Source organism: Ananas comosus, linkage group 21 (assembly GCF_001540865.1).
Source record: "Ananas comosus cultivar F153 linkage group 21, ASM154086v1, whole genome shotgun sequence".
Lineage (NCBI taxonomy): Eukaryota > Viridiplantae > Streptophyta > Magnoliopsida > Poales > Bromeliaceae > Ananas > Ananas comosus.
The window spans coordinates 9565187-9584878 of NC_033641.1; the positions used below are offsets into that span (position 1 = coordinate 9565187).

General features: G+C 34.7%; 2 protein-coding genes across 3 annotated transcripts; one reads left to right on the plus strand and one right to left on the minus strand.

Annotated features, from left to right (window-relative positions):
• Positions 398-4635, minus strand: LOC109726602 (lipase-like PAD4). Its single transcript, XM_020256306.1, has 4 exons — positions 4486-4635; positions 3967-4336; positions 1943-2665; positions 398-1355 (listed from the first exon to the last, which is right to left on the minus strand). Exons 1-4 carry the CDS (start codon positions 4518-4520, stop codon positions 606-608), a joined length of 1878 nt encoding a protein of 625 aa, XP_020111895.1. The 5' UTR covers positions 4521-4635; the 3' UTR covers positions 398-605.
• Positions 15891-19181, plus strand: LOC109726812 (glutathione S-transferase TCHQD). 2 transcript variants are annotated; one of them, XM_020256603.1, is made up of 3 exons: positions 15891-16058; positions 17441-17651; positions 18172-19181. In XM_020256603.1, the coding sequence occupies exons 1-3, from the start codon at positions 15947-15949 to the stop codon at positions 18758-18760; spliced, it is 912 nt and encodes a 303-aa protein (XP_020112192.1). In that variant the 5' UTR covers positions 15891-15946; the 3' UTR covers positions 18761-19181. The 2 variants fall into 2 exon arrangements, with proteins under 2 accessions (XP_020112192.1, XP_020112193.1); XM_020256604.1 differs by lacking the exon at positions 15891-16058 and adding an exon at positions 16427-17298.

The window sequence follows — 19692 nt, forward strand, 5'->3', positions numbered from 1 at the left end:
TGATGCTATAAAATTGTGGTGGGTATAGCATAGCAGCAGCCGAAGAAGACGACAGCTACATGCTCTTTCGGTGGCAGTTTTAATCTTAACTTTACAATGAAACTCGCCTTTCTCACGACCAAGCCGAGCTTCAGTATAACTAGAAGCTGCAACATCGAGCGATGTCGAGTACTGGTAACTCGCGAGAGCGAGCGATTAGCTCAGCTAACAATTCGACGTCCTCGACTTCTCAGTGAACCATTTAAAACTTAATTTCCCTACCTTGATATAGATATACACCTACAAAATCTGAGAAGATGAAGTGCAGAAACGAAAAAGTGAGCAGGGAAAATTTTAGCACAAGCAATAAGCTCTCTCCACAAGCAATATCAAAATTGATACAGGAAAATACACTTTGTAGTAGAACTATGAATCCTGATTATTATTATGAATACATACACCAGAATTAGTAACAAAGGCTTCGAATTTATACATATACCTCGATGATTATGTTCTTTCTCGGTAATTTAGGTTCTTTATGCTATCATTTATCTACTGCTAATTTCTCATACCACTACTAAATCAAACTTACAGAAGAGTATTTAAGTAGAACAATGTACTACTTTTTAGAAGCTGGGGTTAAACTTGAGATCCTTCCATTCTTCCAACCACAGCCTGAAGCTCGAGCGCGGGGCCAACACGTCTATCGACACATCTTTCCTCTCCACCAATCGCTTCGAGTAACAATCAAATTCATTCAACTTTTTCCTCAATTGCGCCACCTTCGCAGGATCACTCTGGCTTCTCAAATCATCCAGCCACTCCATTGCTTCTTCGACCTTCGCCCAGAAACACGAATCTTGAGTCAACCCAGCAAACTTACTCCTCTTCATATTCGTGGTATCAACACAATCCTTCTTCCCTTCCCACCACTTATCGAAGATCTCGTACCTCCTTTCTCTCCCATGAGTCAAATAATGGCCTTTAGTCTTGTGATACCGGCTTCTGTAATACTCAGCAATGTCCAATGGCTCAACCAGAAGCTTGTAGAATTGAGCTGCATTAGCCCACTTGGCTCTTTTGTGGAAATCATAAGGAAGTTGGTTGTTTTGAAGCATTTCAATCACGCTGTCCCAAAATTTAGCTAGTTTTATTCGGTTCATGTTTGCTTTGGAGTCCTTCTTGGCCTTCCTAAGCTTGAATGCATCGTAGTAGCCCATGTCGTCGTCGCAAGAGGTCTTGTACCATTCGATTTGAGCCCGACATGGGGTTATTTTGCCAAGCCTGATTGCTAGATTGGCACAGATCAGATTAGGACTTTGGCCCATCCTCTTCGATTGTTTTAGGCACTCGCGTGCAGCCATAGCTCCAATGCCCTGTTAGTCGTTTTACAACATACCAATCATCAATAAACCTCTGCTTTTATATGCACATCCAAAGAATCAACTCAAGCTGAATTAATTATAAAGTTAGCTCCAAAAGTTCGACCCCGATTTCAAACGCGTTCATGGAGCTTCAACTTTAACAATGCTGTCTCGGAGGTTTATCCCAAGTAACAAGTACTATGCCACATGTCAGAATCATCGTTAGAGTTTGTTGACATGGCAATTTTTGAGCTTGGCCTTAGCAGCGATTATGCCGATGTGGTGTTTTTCAGACAGTAGGCTAACTTGACTTAATTGTTAGGTGGATCAAAATTGAGGGACCAAACTATTAACATTGAAACTCTAAGGTTGTTGTTGAAATCGGGATCAAACTTTAGGGACTAAATTTGTCATGAACTGATTCATATTTTTCTTGCAATATTTGGTTGATGAACACACCAAGAATTGGGTACTAGAGGTCCAAGAGTCCAAATCTTTTTCATGCATCAGTTGGCCATTTAATCTAAAACTTTGCGATCTTCGTTCTTGAAGAATAATGAAAGGAGACCAATAATAGAGATATGAAGGAAATAGACTACCTTTACTCCGATACCCGATGCCTCGAGTGCGAGTGAAATCCCTGACTCGTAGTTTGATTTGGGGTCCTCATCTTCAACGGAAATTCGCTTCCTCTTTAGCAAGTTTTGCGAGATATTCACTACAAGATCACCATAAGAAAGATGCTCCTCGATGTTGGAGTTTGACTGCCAATTAGTTACGAATGTCACATAGAGCATCTGTGCCACTGCAGTTGGATTATCAATGCACACCATTCCCTCCATAGAGCACAAACCGTAGTTCCCAAATGGCTTGTAAGGGCTTCTGTCATAAACCACAGCAGATAGCTTCCGCTTCTGCTTCTGCCCGGTCACGGCAGCAGCAATATGCGGAGATATAAACTTATGCAGTTCCATCTTTTCTTCATTAGGTGCATGCATTGAGAATTGCCTCGACTGCAAGTAGGTTCTAAGACGAGAAGAAATTGAGTTGAGAGGGCAAAAGAAGAGCCTTGGCATGAAATCGTGCTGTGAGACGACGTGGAAGAAGTTACCATTCCATCTTTCTCTAAGAATGGCTCGAGATAGAGCCTCATTTCCGAGAAGCGGACTTCCGAAGGTGACGCATAAGAGGGATTTGGTGGTTGAAGAAGTGAAGCAGAACGATGAGCAAAGGAAGTGAAGGGCCGCAAGCGAAGCGACCGCACCGCCCATTGCATGGCCTGTGAATACCACTGATTTGTCTTTGACATCATCCAGAAGCATCTAACCAAGGAGAGAAGAACGAAATCAAGATGCAATTTGAACTACAATGTAACGTCACATACATTATTATTATGGTATCTAAAGAGCTAATTTGGCCCATCTAGAGCTTTGTTGTCTGAGTAGAGTTATTTAAAATACTAACAACTTTTTGGTTTAAATTGTCCCAACAGCTTAGATCAGCAACGAAAGTAGAAGGTCCACACTGGAGCTTCAGCTTTCGGGTGCAGAAACTCATTTCAGCTTTAAGCCACAGCAAAAGCTTGAAGATTTTATTTATAAAGAAGAAAAACTTTCCCAAAAGCCAGGCCAAACTAGTAACAATTGTGCTTGAAGAAGTTGAAAAGGAACAATTTAGATTGATTCAGTCCTCAAAGTAGAATAATATACATATGTATATGTATCGTTTTGTGTCAAAGAAGCGTAACTGGAAAGCTGCATCAAAAAGACAATTTCATCTCTCAGCAAAAACCATAGAGAGAAATCATTTTTGAGCCCTTATAAACCAACAAAATCTGTAAGTTGATCACTTTCATGTGTTCCTGGAGGAGCTTTTAAGCCCAAATGATTGCAAAATACAAATAAAATCCTCCAAAACTCAAATTGGTGAAAACTAATTGTCTTAATGCCTAGTTGGATTGCTTCTTCGATAAAGACAAAAAGTGAATTGACAAGAGAAACCAATCATTAAGTTGAAGGGTAGTTAAATGTCCCAAAGCTATGGCCTTCCCCATCTGGAGGCCTACACTGTTAATAAACCCTATTTTGTTGGCTTGCGGCAGCGGCGTGGCACTTATATCTCATCAAATCTTATCAAAAATGAATTATAGGTTACGTCACCGAATAAAAGCTCAAAATAGGCGAAGTTACGTGCCAAGATCTCTTAGGCATTTTGTCGAACATGTAAAGTCTCTTTTTAGCTACAAAAGCTGAAAAGAGTAGATACCTTGGCATCCAACCTTTTTAGGGTATTTTGCATGTATATCCCTGCAAACATGTAAAATTGCGCATGCACTCGTGCGGAATTGATTATTCGAACGCCCACCTCCTTAAATTTTGTTTACTTGCACGGGTAGGTATGCCAAAAACAATTATTGTTTTTCTCATCAAAATGGTAAAATTTGAAGCAAAAATCGCCAAAATCACACTAAGATACTAAATTAGATTCGAGATCTAATTGTCCCATTAAATTAGATTAAATTGCTCATCAACATACACGAACCACCCAATTGGTTCAGCAATTAGGGTTTACAAACCGATCAACAAAGATTTGAAAGGGGCAAAAAGGAAAGAAGTGAACTTACTTGATACTCCGGTGTCTTACACAAGGCGACATAGAAACGCAAAGCCCAAGCTTGCACGAGCACCTCCTCCTCCCCATCCCCGCCGCCGCCGCCGCCGCCGCCCACAAGCTGGGAGAAGAGCCCTCCACCGCCGCCGCCGCCGATGGGCACCGGTCGGAGCGCGTCCCCTCCCGCGTCCGCGGCCGCCGCGGCCGCCGCGGCGCTGGCGCCGGAGAACGCGACGTGGACGGCTGCGCCGCCGCCCCCGCCCGGGCGCTCGGCCACGAAGCTCCTCGGCCCCGCCGCGTCCGCGCGCGCGCACGCGCGCCACGCGTGCCCTAGGAGCGGGGACGACGCGACGAGGCTCCCCAGCACGTGGCTCGTCTCGAACCTTCGAATCCCGCGCAAAAAGAAACCGTTAAGAGGGCTAAACAAAAATTCCGAAACTATTCCACGCCCTACACGTGTTCGATGAATTGCGTATGTGAGCGAGAGAGAGAGAGAGAGAGAGAGAGAGAGAGAGAGAGAGAGGGAGCTTACATGGAGTCGTCTTCTTCTTCTTTGAGCGCGTCCATGGCGAAGAGAAGTGTGAATGAGAAGTATAGAGAGAGAGAGAGAGAGAGAGAGAGAGAGAGAGGTGATGGTGGTGAGTCTATCTCTCTCTTCTTTTTGTTTTTTTTTTTATTATTATTTTTGCAATCACGAATTTCACGTTCTCTTATGTGTTGTATTGGGTTGGGGGGGAGTGGGACAAAGACTTAGTTGACCAAAGTGAGTGTGATTTTGACAGGCTAACAAGGAAGCGCAAGGAAGGAAAGGCACAAATTGTTGCATGAACTTGGTCCGCCACATTACTCGTGAACCGATCAGTGATATTTTCTAGACTTAATTACTTATACACCCATCATTCAAGTTATTACTACTAGTTTGTCCGTTACATCAAATGTAACGATCTAATTCACTAGCAACAATAACTCGTTGGGTTCAAATCATCAGCCCAAAATGTTTAAGTCCAGTTATTATTACTAGTGCGTCCGTTATTTATAAACTCATCAGACTCTCCCACATTATCCGATGTGAGACTATTGGGATGCTACATATATTTGCATATATAGCCCTTACGTGTTTGCTACTTATTATCGGCTAAAATAGATCCAATTTTCTATCATATGATGCTAAATTCAGAAGACTAATAAGTTGAGTTGGGTGAGCTTAATAAATTAAATAGAGTTGTCCATAATAAATCTAACAGCAAGAGACTCAACAGTAGACCTAATATTCAGGCGAATTGAGTAAAGTCGAGACCTATCAACACTGTGGCTGATGGGTCGAAACCTGTGAGTCAGCCTTTCCTTTCAACACATATTTTTGAAAATAGTTCGCTAGCGCTTACGAATCACAAATAGTGTAAAAGCCAGTGGCGCGAGTTCAGCTCCCATATGTTATATATTATCTGAATCAGTTGCGTAGGTTAGATTCTCATATACTGTATTATCAGTGCAGGTTGCTAAAATAGGTCGATAATAAGTGTCATGGCTGCAAGCTTCGGTGTGATCGGAGCTGCCGACTTCATTTCCTGTCTATTGGATGCCGAGTTTCAAGTACAATCTCTTCAGTTCCACACCCGAAAAAAACGAACCATGGAAACTAAATCTCTTTTTAAAATTTCCGCCTTTTTGATTTTTAAAAAATAATTTTTTAAAAAGTTTTTTTTTATAAAACCTGAAAAGAAAATTTCAAAAAATTAATTTTTTTTTGAAACCAAATAGATTGAACATAAAAAAATATCCATAGTATTTTATTTTTAACTTTTTGGAGAAACCTAAGAGCACTCTACCAAATAAAAGAAAAAACATCCAATCAAGAATTTAAATGCCGATCGGCACGGATTGTATTTATTGTATTGTGCCAGTGCCAGCAAAATATCGACACGATACAACTCCTGTACCGACGGCATAACTCAAAACCTTCTATTTATAAAATTAGTAAGTAATTTTTTTAATAAAGTTCAAAAGATTTGATAAAAATATATAACAAACAGTTAGAATATTTTGTTGCTAAAAAAATAAATATTTCATGGCATTATGTGTCGATGTACATGTATGTTTTGTGACCGACACAGTATCAGTACAATCCGATACACACCGTATCAAACTGTATCAGTAAATTTTCAGCATGATCACGTACCATGCTACTTAAATCCTTATATCCAATAATATTGCCTCGCAAGTGGGAACAAACAATGAGCTAGTTTGAGTCCCAATTAGACACTACCAAGTATTTATTGGTGCAAGCTGTGTTGAAACAAACCAAGTTCCTAATTCCTAAGACTAAGCCAAAAAAAAAATAAAATAAAATAAAATAAAAAGAGTTAGATACTAAAAAATAGCATGACACCTCACACAACAAAGAGTTGAAATCATGTAGCTTATTATGACAGCTTGGGAGAAGTTTGAATACGGCTCAATCTTTGACTTCTTAGCCACAAAAATACACTTCTCCACAATGTAAATAATGTATATACAAAGTAGTCAAATTCAACAAAGAATCTCTAATTATTTTCCAAGTCATTATCATCTTACAACTCATTTTTATCTTTTTATTTTTTACCATTGGAGAATTTAATTGCTTATTATTACTGAGGTAGATGTTATATCATAATAGAGAAAGTGTAGAGCTACTATGTTGTCGAAAGTATAGGGAATTTGATGCATCCGACTTTTTAATCTTTAGATCAAGAATTATACGATTGGGATGATTGCGGTCCCTCTAGGATTGAGTAGTACTTCTAAGATTGAGTGGTCCCCACAGGATAATAGTATTAATCCAAATATTAGAAATGATTAAAGGGATTAATCTAAGGGCTAAATAATCGGAAGCACCAGATCTGATAACGGTCATGAGATTTGAAGGTTATTAATATGTTATTAGATGTCTGTTTCATTAGAGGAAAAAAAAAAAGAAAAAACTTCAAATACCACTCCTGTGGTTTTGCACTTTCTCATTTTGGTATTCTGTGATTTAAAATGTATCGATTTAGTATCCCGTGGTTTTATTTTTCTCTTTTTATTATCCATTTCACTAATTTTTTTCGTTAAATCAGTAACAAAGTTAAAACTAAAAGGTACTAAAGTGAATATTCGATAAATCTAGGTAGAGTATCCGAAATTTTTTGTATATAATTTAATGAAATGTTAACGGAGTAGCTGACGAAAAGAGAATAATAAAACCACAGAATACTAAATTGATACACTTTAAATTACAGAGTACTAAAGTGATAAAGTATGAAACTATAGGGATTGTATTTGAAGTTTGCCAAAAAAAAAAAAAAAATCTTATGATCTCGAAGGATGTGACAAAAAGAAGTCTTCAAAATTCTAATCTATAAATATATTCTAAAATAAAAGATGAAGTTACCAGAGATGGGGTTATATTCATTCTAGAAGCAACACTTTGTTTCAACAAAGTAATAGGATATTAGTGATGGTCAAATAACACATGCTTTAGTTCACCACTATATATTTATCTTAAAAAAAGCTTTTGCTTAATAAAGAAGCTCATGTTCAAGTGGATTGTGGACCTTCTCTCTCTCTCTCTCTCATGGTTTAACCACATTGAGGAACAATTGAACCACTACAAGATTCTTTTTTTGTGCATTATTGTTCAATAAAAGTGTTATTTGAATAGTATTTTTAGGATAAATATTTAAAGTAAGAAGTATTAAATTGAAGCGAGCTTCTGTTTTCGAATCTCAGAATCTCATTTCTGATTTCAATACAATAGGAATATTAAACCTTTTTTTTGTATCCAATTTTTTACTGAACACGACTGCTACTGAAAGCAGCAGCAGAAGGGCGACTAAACGCGCGTTAAATCTAATTTTTCGATCGATGCAAAACGCCAAACTATGTATATTAATATAGTAGTTTGAAAAGTTCTCTTAATAATTAATGATCTTCTAATACCAAAGTAAACTCTCTATTTGACTTGAGTCAACAAGTTTAAACTTAATTGTATACTTATACATAAATCATTTGTGCCAAAATTTTGAAAGCTAAATTTCTCCATCAAGTGAGCTTGGATTAAATTGGGGCTTGGACCAGAGAACTTGACTTTGACCCACAAGTCACGTGACTCACGTGCCATGACAACAAAAGATACTTCACCCAAAATCACTAATATTTATGTCCTAACCATTTATGTGTGAACATGCAAAAAAAAGTACCATGACTTTAGTTTCTAGAATAAACCGTGGCCGAGACGTTCGAGGGTAAAATGGTCATTTCACTAATTTTTTTTTTTTTGTGTTGAATATATAACAAAATAAATTTGTCATAATGTATCGAGGTTTGACGGTCAATATAGTGATAAAACCTAATAAATGTTGATTGATCGTACATTTCATTACAGTTATATATATATATGATTCTGAGTACTATTTCTTATTCGGATATTCGATTCTTCCGTGAATATCGCATTCGAAATAGCTATCAAATTTATTCATTAAAAAGAGCCGATTCGATATTTTTTTATGTATGTGTAGGTGCTAAGTTGAATTTGAATTAGAGTTCAGATTTAAAAAAAAGGGTGGTAAAATGAAAATAGAGTTAATAGGCTTTCGTCCGCGATGACGGTGTTTGATTAGATCGGTAAGAATATAAAGACAAATAATTGTTACAGAAAAAAACTTTCTTAAAAATAAATTTTATGAGTAGAACTATTTAAAACAAAATTAGTATCACGAAAACAGTTTATATTATTACCAAATTAAGTAAAAAGGTCTAAATCATATTACTTGCTTTAAAATTATTTGTTTTTTTTTTATTTTTGAACGACTTCAAGTTATGCCGAAAAGTTTAAAAAAAAAAAAAAAAAAAAAAAACCAAAGGTTAAACTCAAAAGCGCAACTGAAACTTTTGGTTTTGCGTAACCAAAATAAAAAAAAAAGTTAATTGCATACCGCTCTCTGTACATATATCGAATGATAAATATATTTTTATAAAGTTCAACTTTTTATATTTATTCCTGCAAAACTCCTAACATTTTCATATATATCTCTACTGCTAGGATCCGTTATAAAAAAATAGTTAACCATCGATAAAATACTTAACCATAGTTAGTAAATAAGGTAAAATGATATTTTTATCCCTCTTATATTGTTTATGATGATAGAAAAAAAAAAGACCATTGAAGAATTTTTGGGAAGATATTTCTATATAATTCTATCAGTAGAAACTTTTGGAGAAATATATTTGTGATAGCAAAAGTATCATTTTATTTATCTTCTGTTAAAAAATAAATAGTGCTTTAACGACAATAAATCATAGGAGCAAATATGAATATAAAATGTTAAACTTTTTATGGATATATTTACTATTCGATATATTTATAATAGGGATCTGTATGAAATTAACCCAAAAAATAATGACTCCTATTATTTGCTAAATATCTAACTATCACTTGTAAAATACGCATTCATTGCACAAGAGCTGAGACTCTTTACTCGATTTAGGACACACTGGTATTGTTTGAATATACTGGAGTAATTTTTTTTTTTTTTTTACTAACTTCATTCTGAAGCAAAAAATTAGAATCTTCAAATTCAAACATATATATTTAGTTTTACGGTTCAGAATCTCATTTTAGCTATCTACCGCAGCTGAAACAGACACAATATTTCCCACCTACCAAACAATATTCAATTAATAGAAAATCACGACCGAAAGCGAAAGCAAAAGCAAAGCGAAATAGGCCGCACTTGCGCGCCGATTAAATATGATGATTCAATGTAATATTGTCCACAGTTAGGGGTGCGTGTGACAATGACGCAGTGGAGAGTGACTAGCAAATTGAGCAAATTGGGGGCACCAAGCCGCCCACGAGCATACTTTACAGGTGGGGAGTTGCAAATTTATTGGATCAATAAAACGGATATAAATGTTAGATGTTGTAGTAGCCGGACTCATATATAGGCTAGGGTTACTATATTCTTATGAGTATAGAGCCTTTTGTACTTATAAATTTTCGACTATTGGATGAAGAGATGTGCGGTTAGGATGATAGTGGTTCTCTAAGATTGAGTAGGTAGTTGGTTGAATAGTACAATCTAACAGATAGAAATAGTCAAAGAGGTAGATCTAACGGTCGAAAACTTATGAGTAGAAAGGGACCTATACTCAGAAGAGTATAATAGCTGGATTATATATATATATATAGGGTCCGGCTACTATACTATTATGAGTACGATTGTTCTTGTACTCATAAATCGTTTTCGATTATAGAGCTTTCGAATCGACGATCCATACCTTTAAACGTTATTTACAGCATTTAAAACTTGTAGAAATCAAATTTTATAATCTTTCGACATCATTTACCTTACGATCAAGAGGTCACAAATTTGACAATTTTTAATGGCCGGTATGGAATACTTGCTAGTTTAACGGTGTAAAAGAATCGGAATTTGTTGAAATTTTGATAGAAAATTCTATTCACTACCGAGATAAAGATCAATAACTCCAATCTTGAATTGAAGGATCTGATTATCCTTTTTTAGGATGTCGTTCGATTTTGACCGTTCATTTTATGCCCGCTTGATTGACTTTATTATGATTTCGAAAATTTACGAAATTTATTTTCTAGAAGTTTCAAATACTCTAGATCATATTTAACGGAGTTGATCGTCGATTCGGAAGTTCCATCATCGAAAACAACTTATGAGTACGAGGGCTCCAATACTCATAATAGTATAATAGCCACGGCCTATATGGGTCCGGCTACTATACTATTATGAGTACGATTGTTCTTGTACTCATAAATCGTTTTTGATTATAGAGCTTCCGAATCGACGATCTATACCGTTAAACGTTATTTACAGCATTTAAAACTTCTAGAAATCAAATTTTATAATTTTTCGACATCATTTACCTTACGATCAAGAGGTCACAAATTTGACAATTTTTAATGGCCGGTATGGGATACTTACTAGTTTAACGGTGTAAAAGAATCGGAATTTGTTGAATTTTTGATAGAAAATTCTATTCACTATCTAGATAAAAATCAATAACTCCGATCTTGAATTGAAGGATCCGATCATCCTTTTTTAAGATGTCGTTCGATTTTGACCGTTCATTTTATGCCCGCTTGATTGACTTTATTATGATTTCGAAAATTTACGAAATTTATTTTTCGAAGTTTCAAATACTCTAGATCATATTTAACGGAGTTGATCGTCGATTCGGAAGTTCCATCATCGAAAACAACTTATGAGTACGAGGGCTCCAATACTCATAATAGTATAATAGCCACGGCCTATATATATATATATATATATATATATATATATTATATATAATATAGTAGTATATATTGAGAGAGAGAGAGAGAGAGAGAGAGATAGTAAGAGTTAGGCTACTTTATATTTTTAAAAGTACGAAGATCGCTGTATTTTAAAGTTATTTTTGATGATTAGATATATATCGGATTCAGCGATCAATTTTATTAGACATGATTTATAGTGTTAAAATTATTTAAAAACTAAATATTATAATCTTTTTATTTTGTTTGTCTAATAAACGAGTAGCTTTAAAATGAACGATTGAAAATAAAAATTTTATAGAAAATAGTGATAAAAGACTTAAATTTTAAATCGTAAGTATTGATCTCGCTCTTGATGATAACTAAATTTTTTTATTAGAATTTTATATAATTTGAATTATTCTATATTGTGGACTTAAAAATATGTCACATCAGTCATTAAAATAGTTATATTTGAGGCATCTCAAATATTATCGAAAAATTATAAAATTTGATTTTTAGATAGTTCTAATAGAATAAATCATGCTTAGTGGAACCGGTTGCCGAATCGGATGTCTCATTATCGGATACAATTCGAAAGCACGGAGATTTTCTTGCTTTCGAAAGCACATAGAGAGAGAGAGAGAACACAACTACTATACTTTTATAAGTATGATCGACTTCGTACTTATAAGTCGTTTTCGATGACAGAGCATTCGAATTGACGATCCATACTGTTAAACATGATTTAGAACATTTGAAATTTCTAAAAACTAAATTTCATAATTTTTGATATTATTTATTTTATGATTAAAAGATCTCAAAATTGATAAGTTTTAACGGCCGGTATGGAATGCTTATTGGTTTAACAGTGTAAAAAATCGAAATTAGTTAAATTTTTTATACAAAATTCTATTTTCTATCTAGGTAGAGATCTATAACTCCGATCTTAAATTGAAGAATCCGATCCTCTATTTTTAGAAGGTAATTTGATTTTGATCGTTCATTTCATGCCTGGTTAATGGACTCTATTATAATTTTAAAAAAATTAAGAGAGAAAGAAAGAGAGAGATAACCAAATTTTATTTTTGTTGATTAATCACCATCAATTATTCCAATTTATCAAATCTTAGATGATAAGATATCCATTGTAGTACACAAAGTAGGTATAGAATTTTGAACCTTAATAAGAACAAAGATCTATTAATTTTGGCTATTCTAATTCTAACACATGCAAAAAATAATAATAATAATCCATTTTATTTTAATTTATTTTTAAAAAATTATACTCGAATAATATATAATCAAACAACACTATATATTAAGAATAAGAGTGATTTATGAATACTAAAAAGTACAATTAAATGATGCAGCAATGATAAGAAATGATCAATCCCTGACTTAATTTTCTCGTTCATCTAAATCAAAAAAAGAAAATTAAATTCCTCGAGAAAAAAAAAAGTCAAAATTTTGGTACACTTATCAAGAGAAAAAAAATCCCTGAAAAAGTCAAACTTTTCAACTAAAAATGTGAAAAATAAAATTAAAATGTAAATTGTCATCATGTTAAATAAATATGTTAAATAAATATGGTATATAATGGATTGATTCTTACGCTGAATTTTGAGATTCTATTTATGAATTAATCTAGTCAATAAATATTTTCTGATTTTTTTACCATCGCAAATGAACGAAGAAATTAATATATCTAAACTTAATAGTGAAAAAAGATTTATTGAACGTAGTTACTATTTATTAGCTGAATTTTGGCCAGTTCAATAAATTTAAACAATATTGGATACAACAAAAATATAGACATAAAAAATAAAGTTAATTGAAAAATAAAAGTACTAAAGGATAGGGCACACCTTGTAGGAGCATCAAATTATTTTTCTTTTTTTTAAGAGATAGATAGAATGCTACCCGCTTCGTTCATTTCATTTAGAAATAAACTTAGCTGGAAGTGTGAATCAGCTAGGATTCGAACTTGGGTCTCGGGTACCACCAACCACCAAACCCTCTGCCACGTGCTCTAGAGACGATCGGTGATATAATGATAGATTACTGCACATAGAACGTAGCGATTTTTACTATCTTTGCTATGTAAGCACGAGTTTGTTAAAATAAACAAAAAATTTAAGTGCAAGGTTAATATTATTTAAATTTTTTATGGGCTACAATAGAGAAAACCTTAAGATAAAAGAAAATACACGTTCTTTCACTTTCCTCTCCTGGTTATCAAAAACTTATATTTTGGTTTATTAAAATTTTAAAAATATTTCAGAAGATTACGGAGATGAAATGATCAAATTATCTTACTAGTTTTATATAAAAAAAAAAAAATTAATATATTTCTATCATTTTTATGGTATTTTTTGTATAAATTATAAGAAATGGACAGATGACTGAACCGTAACAGAGCAAGGCTAAATGCATCAAATTGTAATTTTAAAGGAGCAAAATTTAAGTTTTTAAAAATCAATAGAAAAAGTAAAAAAAATAGGCATTTACAAGAAATTTTTTATATTTTAGCTTTTTTATGTGCATGTTTTGCAACTAAGATATTTTCACTTTAGAAAAAACTTCAAATACCATTCCTATGGTTTCGCGTTTCCTCACTTTAGTACCATGTGGTTTAAAATGTATCACTTTCACACCTTGTGATTTCGTTTTTCTCTTTCTGTTATCCTTTCTATTAATTTTTTCATTAAAATAGTGACAAAATTAAAACAACAACAGGGTACTAAAGTAAAAATTCGATAAACCACATGATACTAAAGTGAATATTTGAAAAATCATAAGTGGGGTATCTGAAGTTTTTTGTATATAATTTAACGGAGAGTAAATGGAGGCGCTGACGAAAAATAAAATCACGTAATACTAAAGTGATATATTTTAAACCACAGAATACTAAAATGAGAAAATACGAAACTATAGGGATGATATTTAAAGTTTACCCTTCTTTTTAATATCACTTTCCATTAGTCTTTTTAATATCACTTTCCATTAGAAAGAAGTGATTCTTAAAGTGATTCTTAAAAGTTATGTAACCCACACAAGGAATGTAACACAATTCAACATTTGACAATGATTTAAAAGTTAATAAAATGATGTAAAAGTAAAACCATGTGCTACAGCTACAAATTGTGCTTCATTTGGTACCAACACACCATTTAATTCTTTCCTGGAAAAAAAAAATAAAATAAAAAATAAAAAAATAAAAGAGGAGAGATGCTACTCTTTTCCAAGCAAGAAGAAAAAAGAAAAAAAAAAAAAAAAAGAAAAAAAAAGAAAAGAAGGTGCTCTATTGCATTTGCTAGCTCAAAATTCAACTTGTTTGAAAATAAGGAACAGAGCTCAGCAGGTTTGAAATTGAGCAACAAATCCTTGAATTTCTTTTATCAAAGACAATGCAAATTATAGTGTGGGACTTGATTTTTCTCTTTTCCATGCTCTAATTATTTCAACAGGGACCTGATTTGGACCTGCATAAAACATTCTACTTTGATAATTTAAGCTTTCAAAAAAAATAAATAATTACTTAGTTATTTGTTATGGTATCAGAGTCGATGGTCTTGGGTTCAAATCCCACCACGTCCGTTAAATTTATCCTAATTTTACCGAGAAAAAAAAGAGAAAAATTTTCGCTCCAAAGCAGAGCTAGCAACAGGCCGAACAAGGGCGAGCCGGAGGAAATACTAAAAAAGTTTAAGAAATGAGAGAATTAAGAATAGTTACCGAAAAGACTAATCCATTCCATAAGACTCGGTGTCAGACTCCTCAGACTCGTTTATTAAACGAGCCGAACACGAGCTAGTTAATTAAAAGCTAAAAAATCCAGCTTGTGTTCGACTTGTTTATTAACGAGCCAAACACGAGTTGGTTTGTGAACGGCAAGTTAGATCGTCCGCCCTACTTGCGGTAATTTGCAGAGTAATTCGAGTCGTAAATTATAATGAATTAAAATTTGAGTATTATAGTGTCACGTGTTTAGGGGCGTCAATGAGTTGAACACGAGCGAGCTAGGGCCGGCTCTTGTTCGGCTCGGTTAATAAACGAGCTGGACACGAGCTGGCTTATGAGTTGACCAATAAATAATAAGTTAAAAGGATTAAATTGAATATATATAAAAAATAAATATAAAATCATCCATTAAATTTTGATCTAATAGTTGAAACTTTACATATAAATTAGTCTTTTTATAATTGAGCTAGCCTTTATATTTTTATTTTGCTAAAAATCAAATAATAAAAATATAAATTATATATAATTATTTATTTATATATATAAATATAAATTAAATACGTTATATAAATATAAAATACATGTATTCGAGCTGTTATCGAGCCGAACACGAGCGAGCTGACCCTAACTCGTGTTCGGTTCGTTTATTAAACAAATTAAAAAATTTAGCTCGTGTTGGGCTGGTTTACTAAGCGAGCGATTCGATCTCGAGCTTACTCGCGAACAGCGAGCTGGATTGCCACCCCTGCGCGCGCTTATAGTTTGAGGCCCAAAAGTGTAATTTAGTCCAAATAAGGAAAAAAAAAAAAGAAGAACGAAAGCACAAATAGTTTTACTCTGAAGGGCATAAATGCAAAATTTGCCCCCTACCGAAAGGTCCGAAACCCCCTTCCACTCCAATCCACTCCAAAAGCGCTTTTGGGAAAAGCACAAGCCCAAATCCACTCCCAAAACCCACTTTTTTATGCAGTTAAAAACCTTTCTCAGGTTCTCCCCACAGCGCACAAAAGCGAGGAAAAGCCCAGAAAACGAATCTTCGCGAACCCTTTCGATCCCCCTCTCTCCTCCTCTTCTCGGTACGCCTCTCTCTCTCTCTCCAATTTGATCTTTTTTTTCCCCTTTTTTGGTGGTTTAATTTAGGATTATTATCGTTTTGTTTGTTGCGAGGTGAATTGATCAGTATGATTATACCGTGGTGTGATAGAATTAAGCATGATTGGGGAATTTGATGTGTTTGTGTTATATATGGTTGTCTATTTGATGATTTTTAATCATATCCTTAGCAATTTAAGGTTGTTTAGGGATTATGTAGCTCAATATGAATTGCATATTTATGGAATTTTATGTTAATTTGAGATTATAGTGTAAAGATATGATTTTTTTTTTTTTTTTTTGATGTGTTGTTGAATTGTTTTGATTAGGGAGCTTGAACTGAAGTATGAAACCCCCTTTAGGAATCTGTAGAGGCTGGATTTAGTTTGGTGTGTTAAATCATATAAAAGTTAAAATCGTATCTTCTGTTATGATTTCGATTTTCAAAGACGGATTATAGATGGCGGTTCGTCCTTGTGATTTGTTCACGTTCACTTCGATTTTCAAAGACGGATTATAGATGGCGATTCTTCCTTGTGATTTGTTCTCGTTCATGATATGCAAAAGAGCAAGTCGCTTCGAATTATCCAGAATGAAGCCGTTACATGAACAAATATAGGATTAGAGTTAGACTGGGACTTCCTTTATGTATATAACCTAATGTAAGAATATGTTAATCACATCTGTCCATCCAGAACGTGCCCAGATATATCTCAACCGTTGGATCCACTGTATCATTAGAGATCCCCTTGAATAAGCACGCGGTTCACATCCAACATGGTATTGCATTATGAGTTGACATAAGTAGTTATAATCATGCTATCAAAGAAAATCTCTTATTAGATGCGAATTATTAAAAGAGAAACATGATTTTTATTCTAATTTTGTCCTTCATTCATGATACAACTGGGTCCTAAGTTGTGCACTTTCCTGCTACTTTTAGATGCACCAAACTGTGTTTTTATGCGATCGCAATCATTAGGTTGTTTTTATGTTTCTTATCTGAACTATAGCGCATTTTGAAATAGGTGCTTAAACTTTGTAGTTTTGATTTTACTGCGTAAACATTACTGTATTTTTTGTGCTTCAACTTTGAAAGTTTCAATTTACAACCTAATGATAGCTAATTTGGCTCGATATCCTGTTGATTTCCGCACTTCGACTTGCTACGAATGTACCGAGACGTGTAGAAATACTCGCATACTACTGCCCGTACCTACACCGGTAATAAACTGCGTGAACTTCGTAACTTCGACATCATGCAGTTTTAAGATAGTTGCCTCTGAGAATTTCGTTTATCAACATATCGTATCTTTTAAGATCCTGAAGAATGAAAACTAATCCGAGATTTGAATACTGAATGCAGTAATGCAGCTGTACCATCATCCCTACTCGATGAACAGCCAGAAAGTGCGGCTGGCGCTGGAAGAGAAGGGTATTGATTACACCTCATACCATGTTAACCCCTTGACTGGAAAAAACATGGATGCGTCGTTCTTTCGCATGAACCCGTCAGGAAAACTTCCCGTCTTTCAAAATGGAGCTCACGTAATATTTCAGACCATCGACATTATCCTGTGAGTTATCTTATACTTCCCGTCTTGCATACAAATATTATAAATGCCGTTCTATGTTAGATTAAGCTTTTGGAGAAAAACAGACGTTTTATATAATTTAACACTTTCCTTCTTGAACATTCTTTGAATATTTCACTTGATCTGACAATTAAGGCTTGTCCATTGTGCCAGAATTTGCCCTTCAGAGACCATTTAGGTTGGGGTTCTCGCAGAAAAACAAAGCACAGTTTATAAGATATTACAATTTCGTTGCCCATTTAGTTCTGTTCTTGCAAGTTTGATCCAAAATCTTGCTTCCTCTGTCGATTATTAACAGTTTGTTAGCTGCAATTTGCTTCTAGAATGATATTTTGCTCTTAAGGGGTAAAAAAAAGGAACAAAAAGAGGATTGTAGATGCGAAATTTGACGAATAAAGAGGATTTGTCTCGCAAAATGGTCTTTTTAATTCAAGTTACATTCTACTTCCATTTTGCCGTTCCACAAAGCATACTCATACATGATGTTGCTCAACATATGTAGGTACATAGACAGACTCACCGTCTCTTTAACGGGCGAAGATACTCCTATAAGTAGTGAAGTCATGGCGTGGATACAGAAAATCGAAGGTTGGAACCCTAAGATGTTCACCCTCTCCCACGTCCCGAAAAAGTACCGCTCCTTTGTTTCCAAATTCATCCGTCGTGTGATAATTTCCCGGATGGCCGAAGCGCCAGATCTTGCCAGCATGTACCACACGAAGCTCCGAGAGGCTTATGATAAAGAGGAAAAGCTGAAAGATCCCGAAATAGTAAAGCAGAGCGAGGAAAAACTAAGCCGACTTCTTGACGATGCGGAACTACAGTTGGATCAGACAAAGTATTTAGTCGGCGACGAGTTCACTCTCGCCGATGCCATGTTTGTTCCGATTCTTGTCCGCATAACTCTTCTGGATCTCGAAGAGGAGTACATTACTTGCAGGCCTAAAATGGAGGAGTACTACAAGTTAGTTAAGCGAAGGCCAAGCTACGAAGTGGTGATCGGGAAATATTTCAGGGGGTGGAGAAAGTACCGGACGCATCTTAAGACATTGTGCTTTCTTTCTGTAAGAAGCATGTTTAGAAGGTATTAGGGCTTTGTCGAAAGTGGCACGGATTGTTTTCGAAGAGAGGAAGCCGAAATGGAGTTTGTACAGTGGCAAACGGACGCGGAATGAATGTGGAATGGAAGCTACAATTCAATAGGTTAGATGGTGAGGAATGGTGCTCCAGCTGTGTTGGGTTTTTTTTTTGGCGGAACCGCGAGATTGTTTCTCTCATTCTCCTCGTAAATTCTGGCAACTTTGTAATCCGAAGAACCTGCACCTGCATTCTTTTATTTGGTGGTGATTTTTCATGTAAAAACTACAAAGGAGAAATTGGTGTTTTCATGAGTATTTTGTTTTCCTTTTTTTTTTGAATACTTTTCCTTTTGTTATTTTTAGATGTACAGAGTTGTTGAGAGAGGAGTCATTATATTTCTGATATTTGTGTTAATAATGAACTTTTGTCTCTCTTATTCTGCTTTTTGTGACTAATGGAATCTTCAGATGAAAATATGTATTCCAAAAAATGGCTCTTCCATTGTAACGGTTGGTGCTTTTTCCTATTTCATCCTGCTTATTATTCTATCACAAGGTCTAAAAATCTAAAATTTATGTATGGGGCAATTTAAGTATTTGAGTGTTTAGTTGCTATTGTAATAATCACCATGCTTCTCAATCCACCACCATTTTGAAAGAATGGAATCTAACATTCATTGAATGTATAATTAGAAGCCCTACTGCAGTAGCAAATAGGGAAATGACTCGTGCTTTGAAAGCAAATAACCCCTGGAAGATCTGAAACCAGAGTAGTTTAACACTCCCTAATAAGATTTGTGCCTTGAAAGAGGGATTCAAATCCAAATAGAAGTACCAGAGTTACAAAAAAATATATAATGAAATCAGATGAAAACACGCCAAGCAGATGCATTTCTCAGTACAATCTCAACTCATTTGAACTGCATTGATTATGCATGCTACGT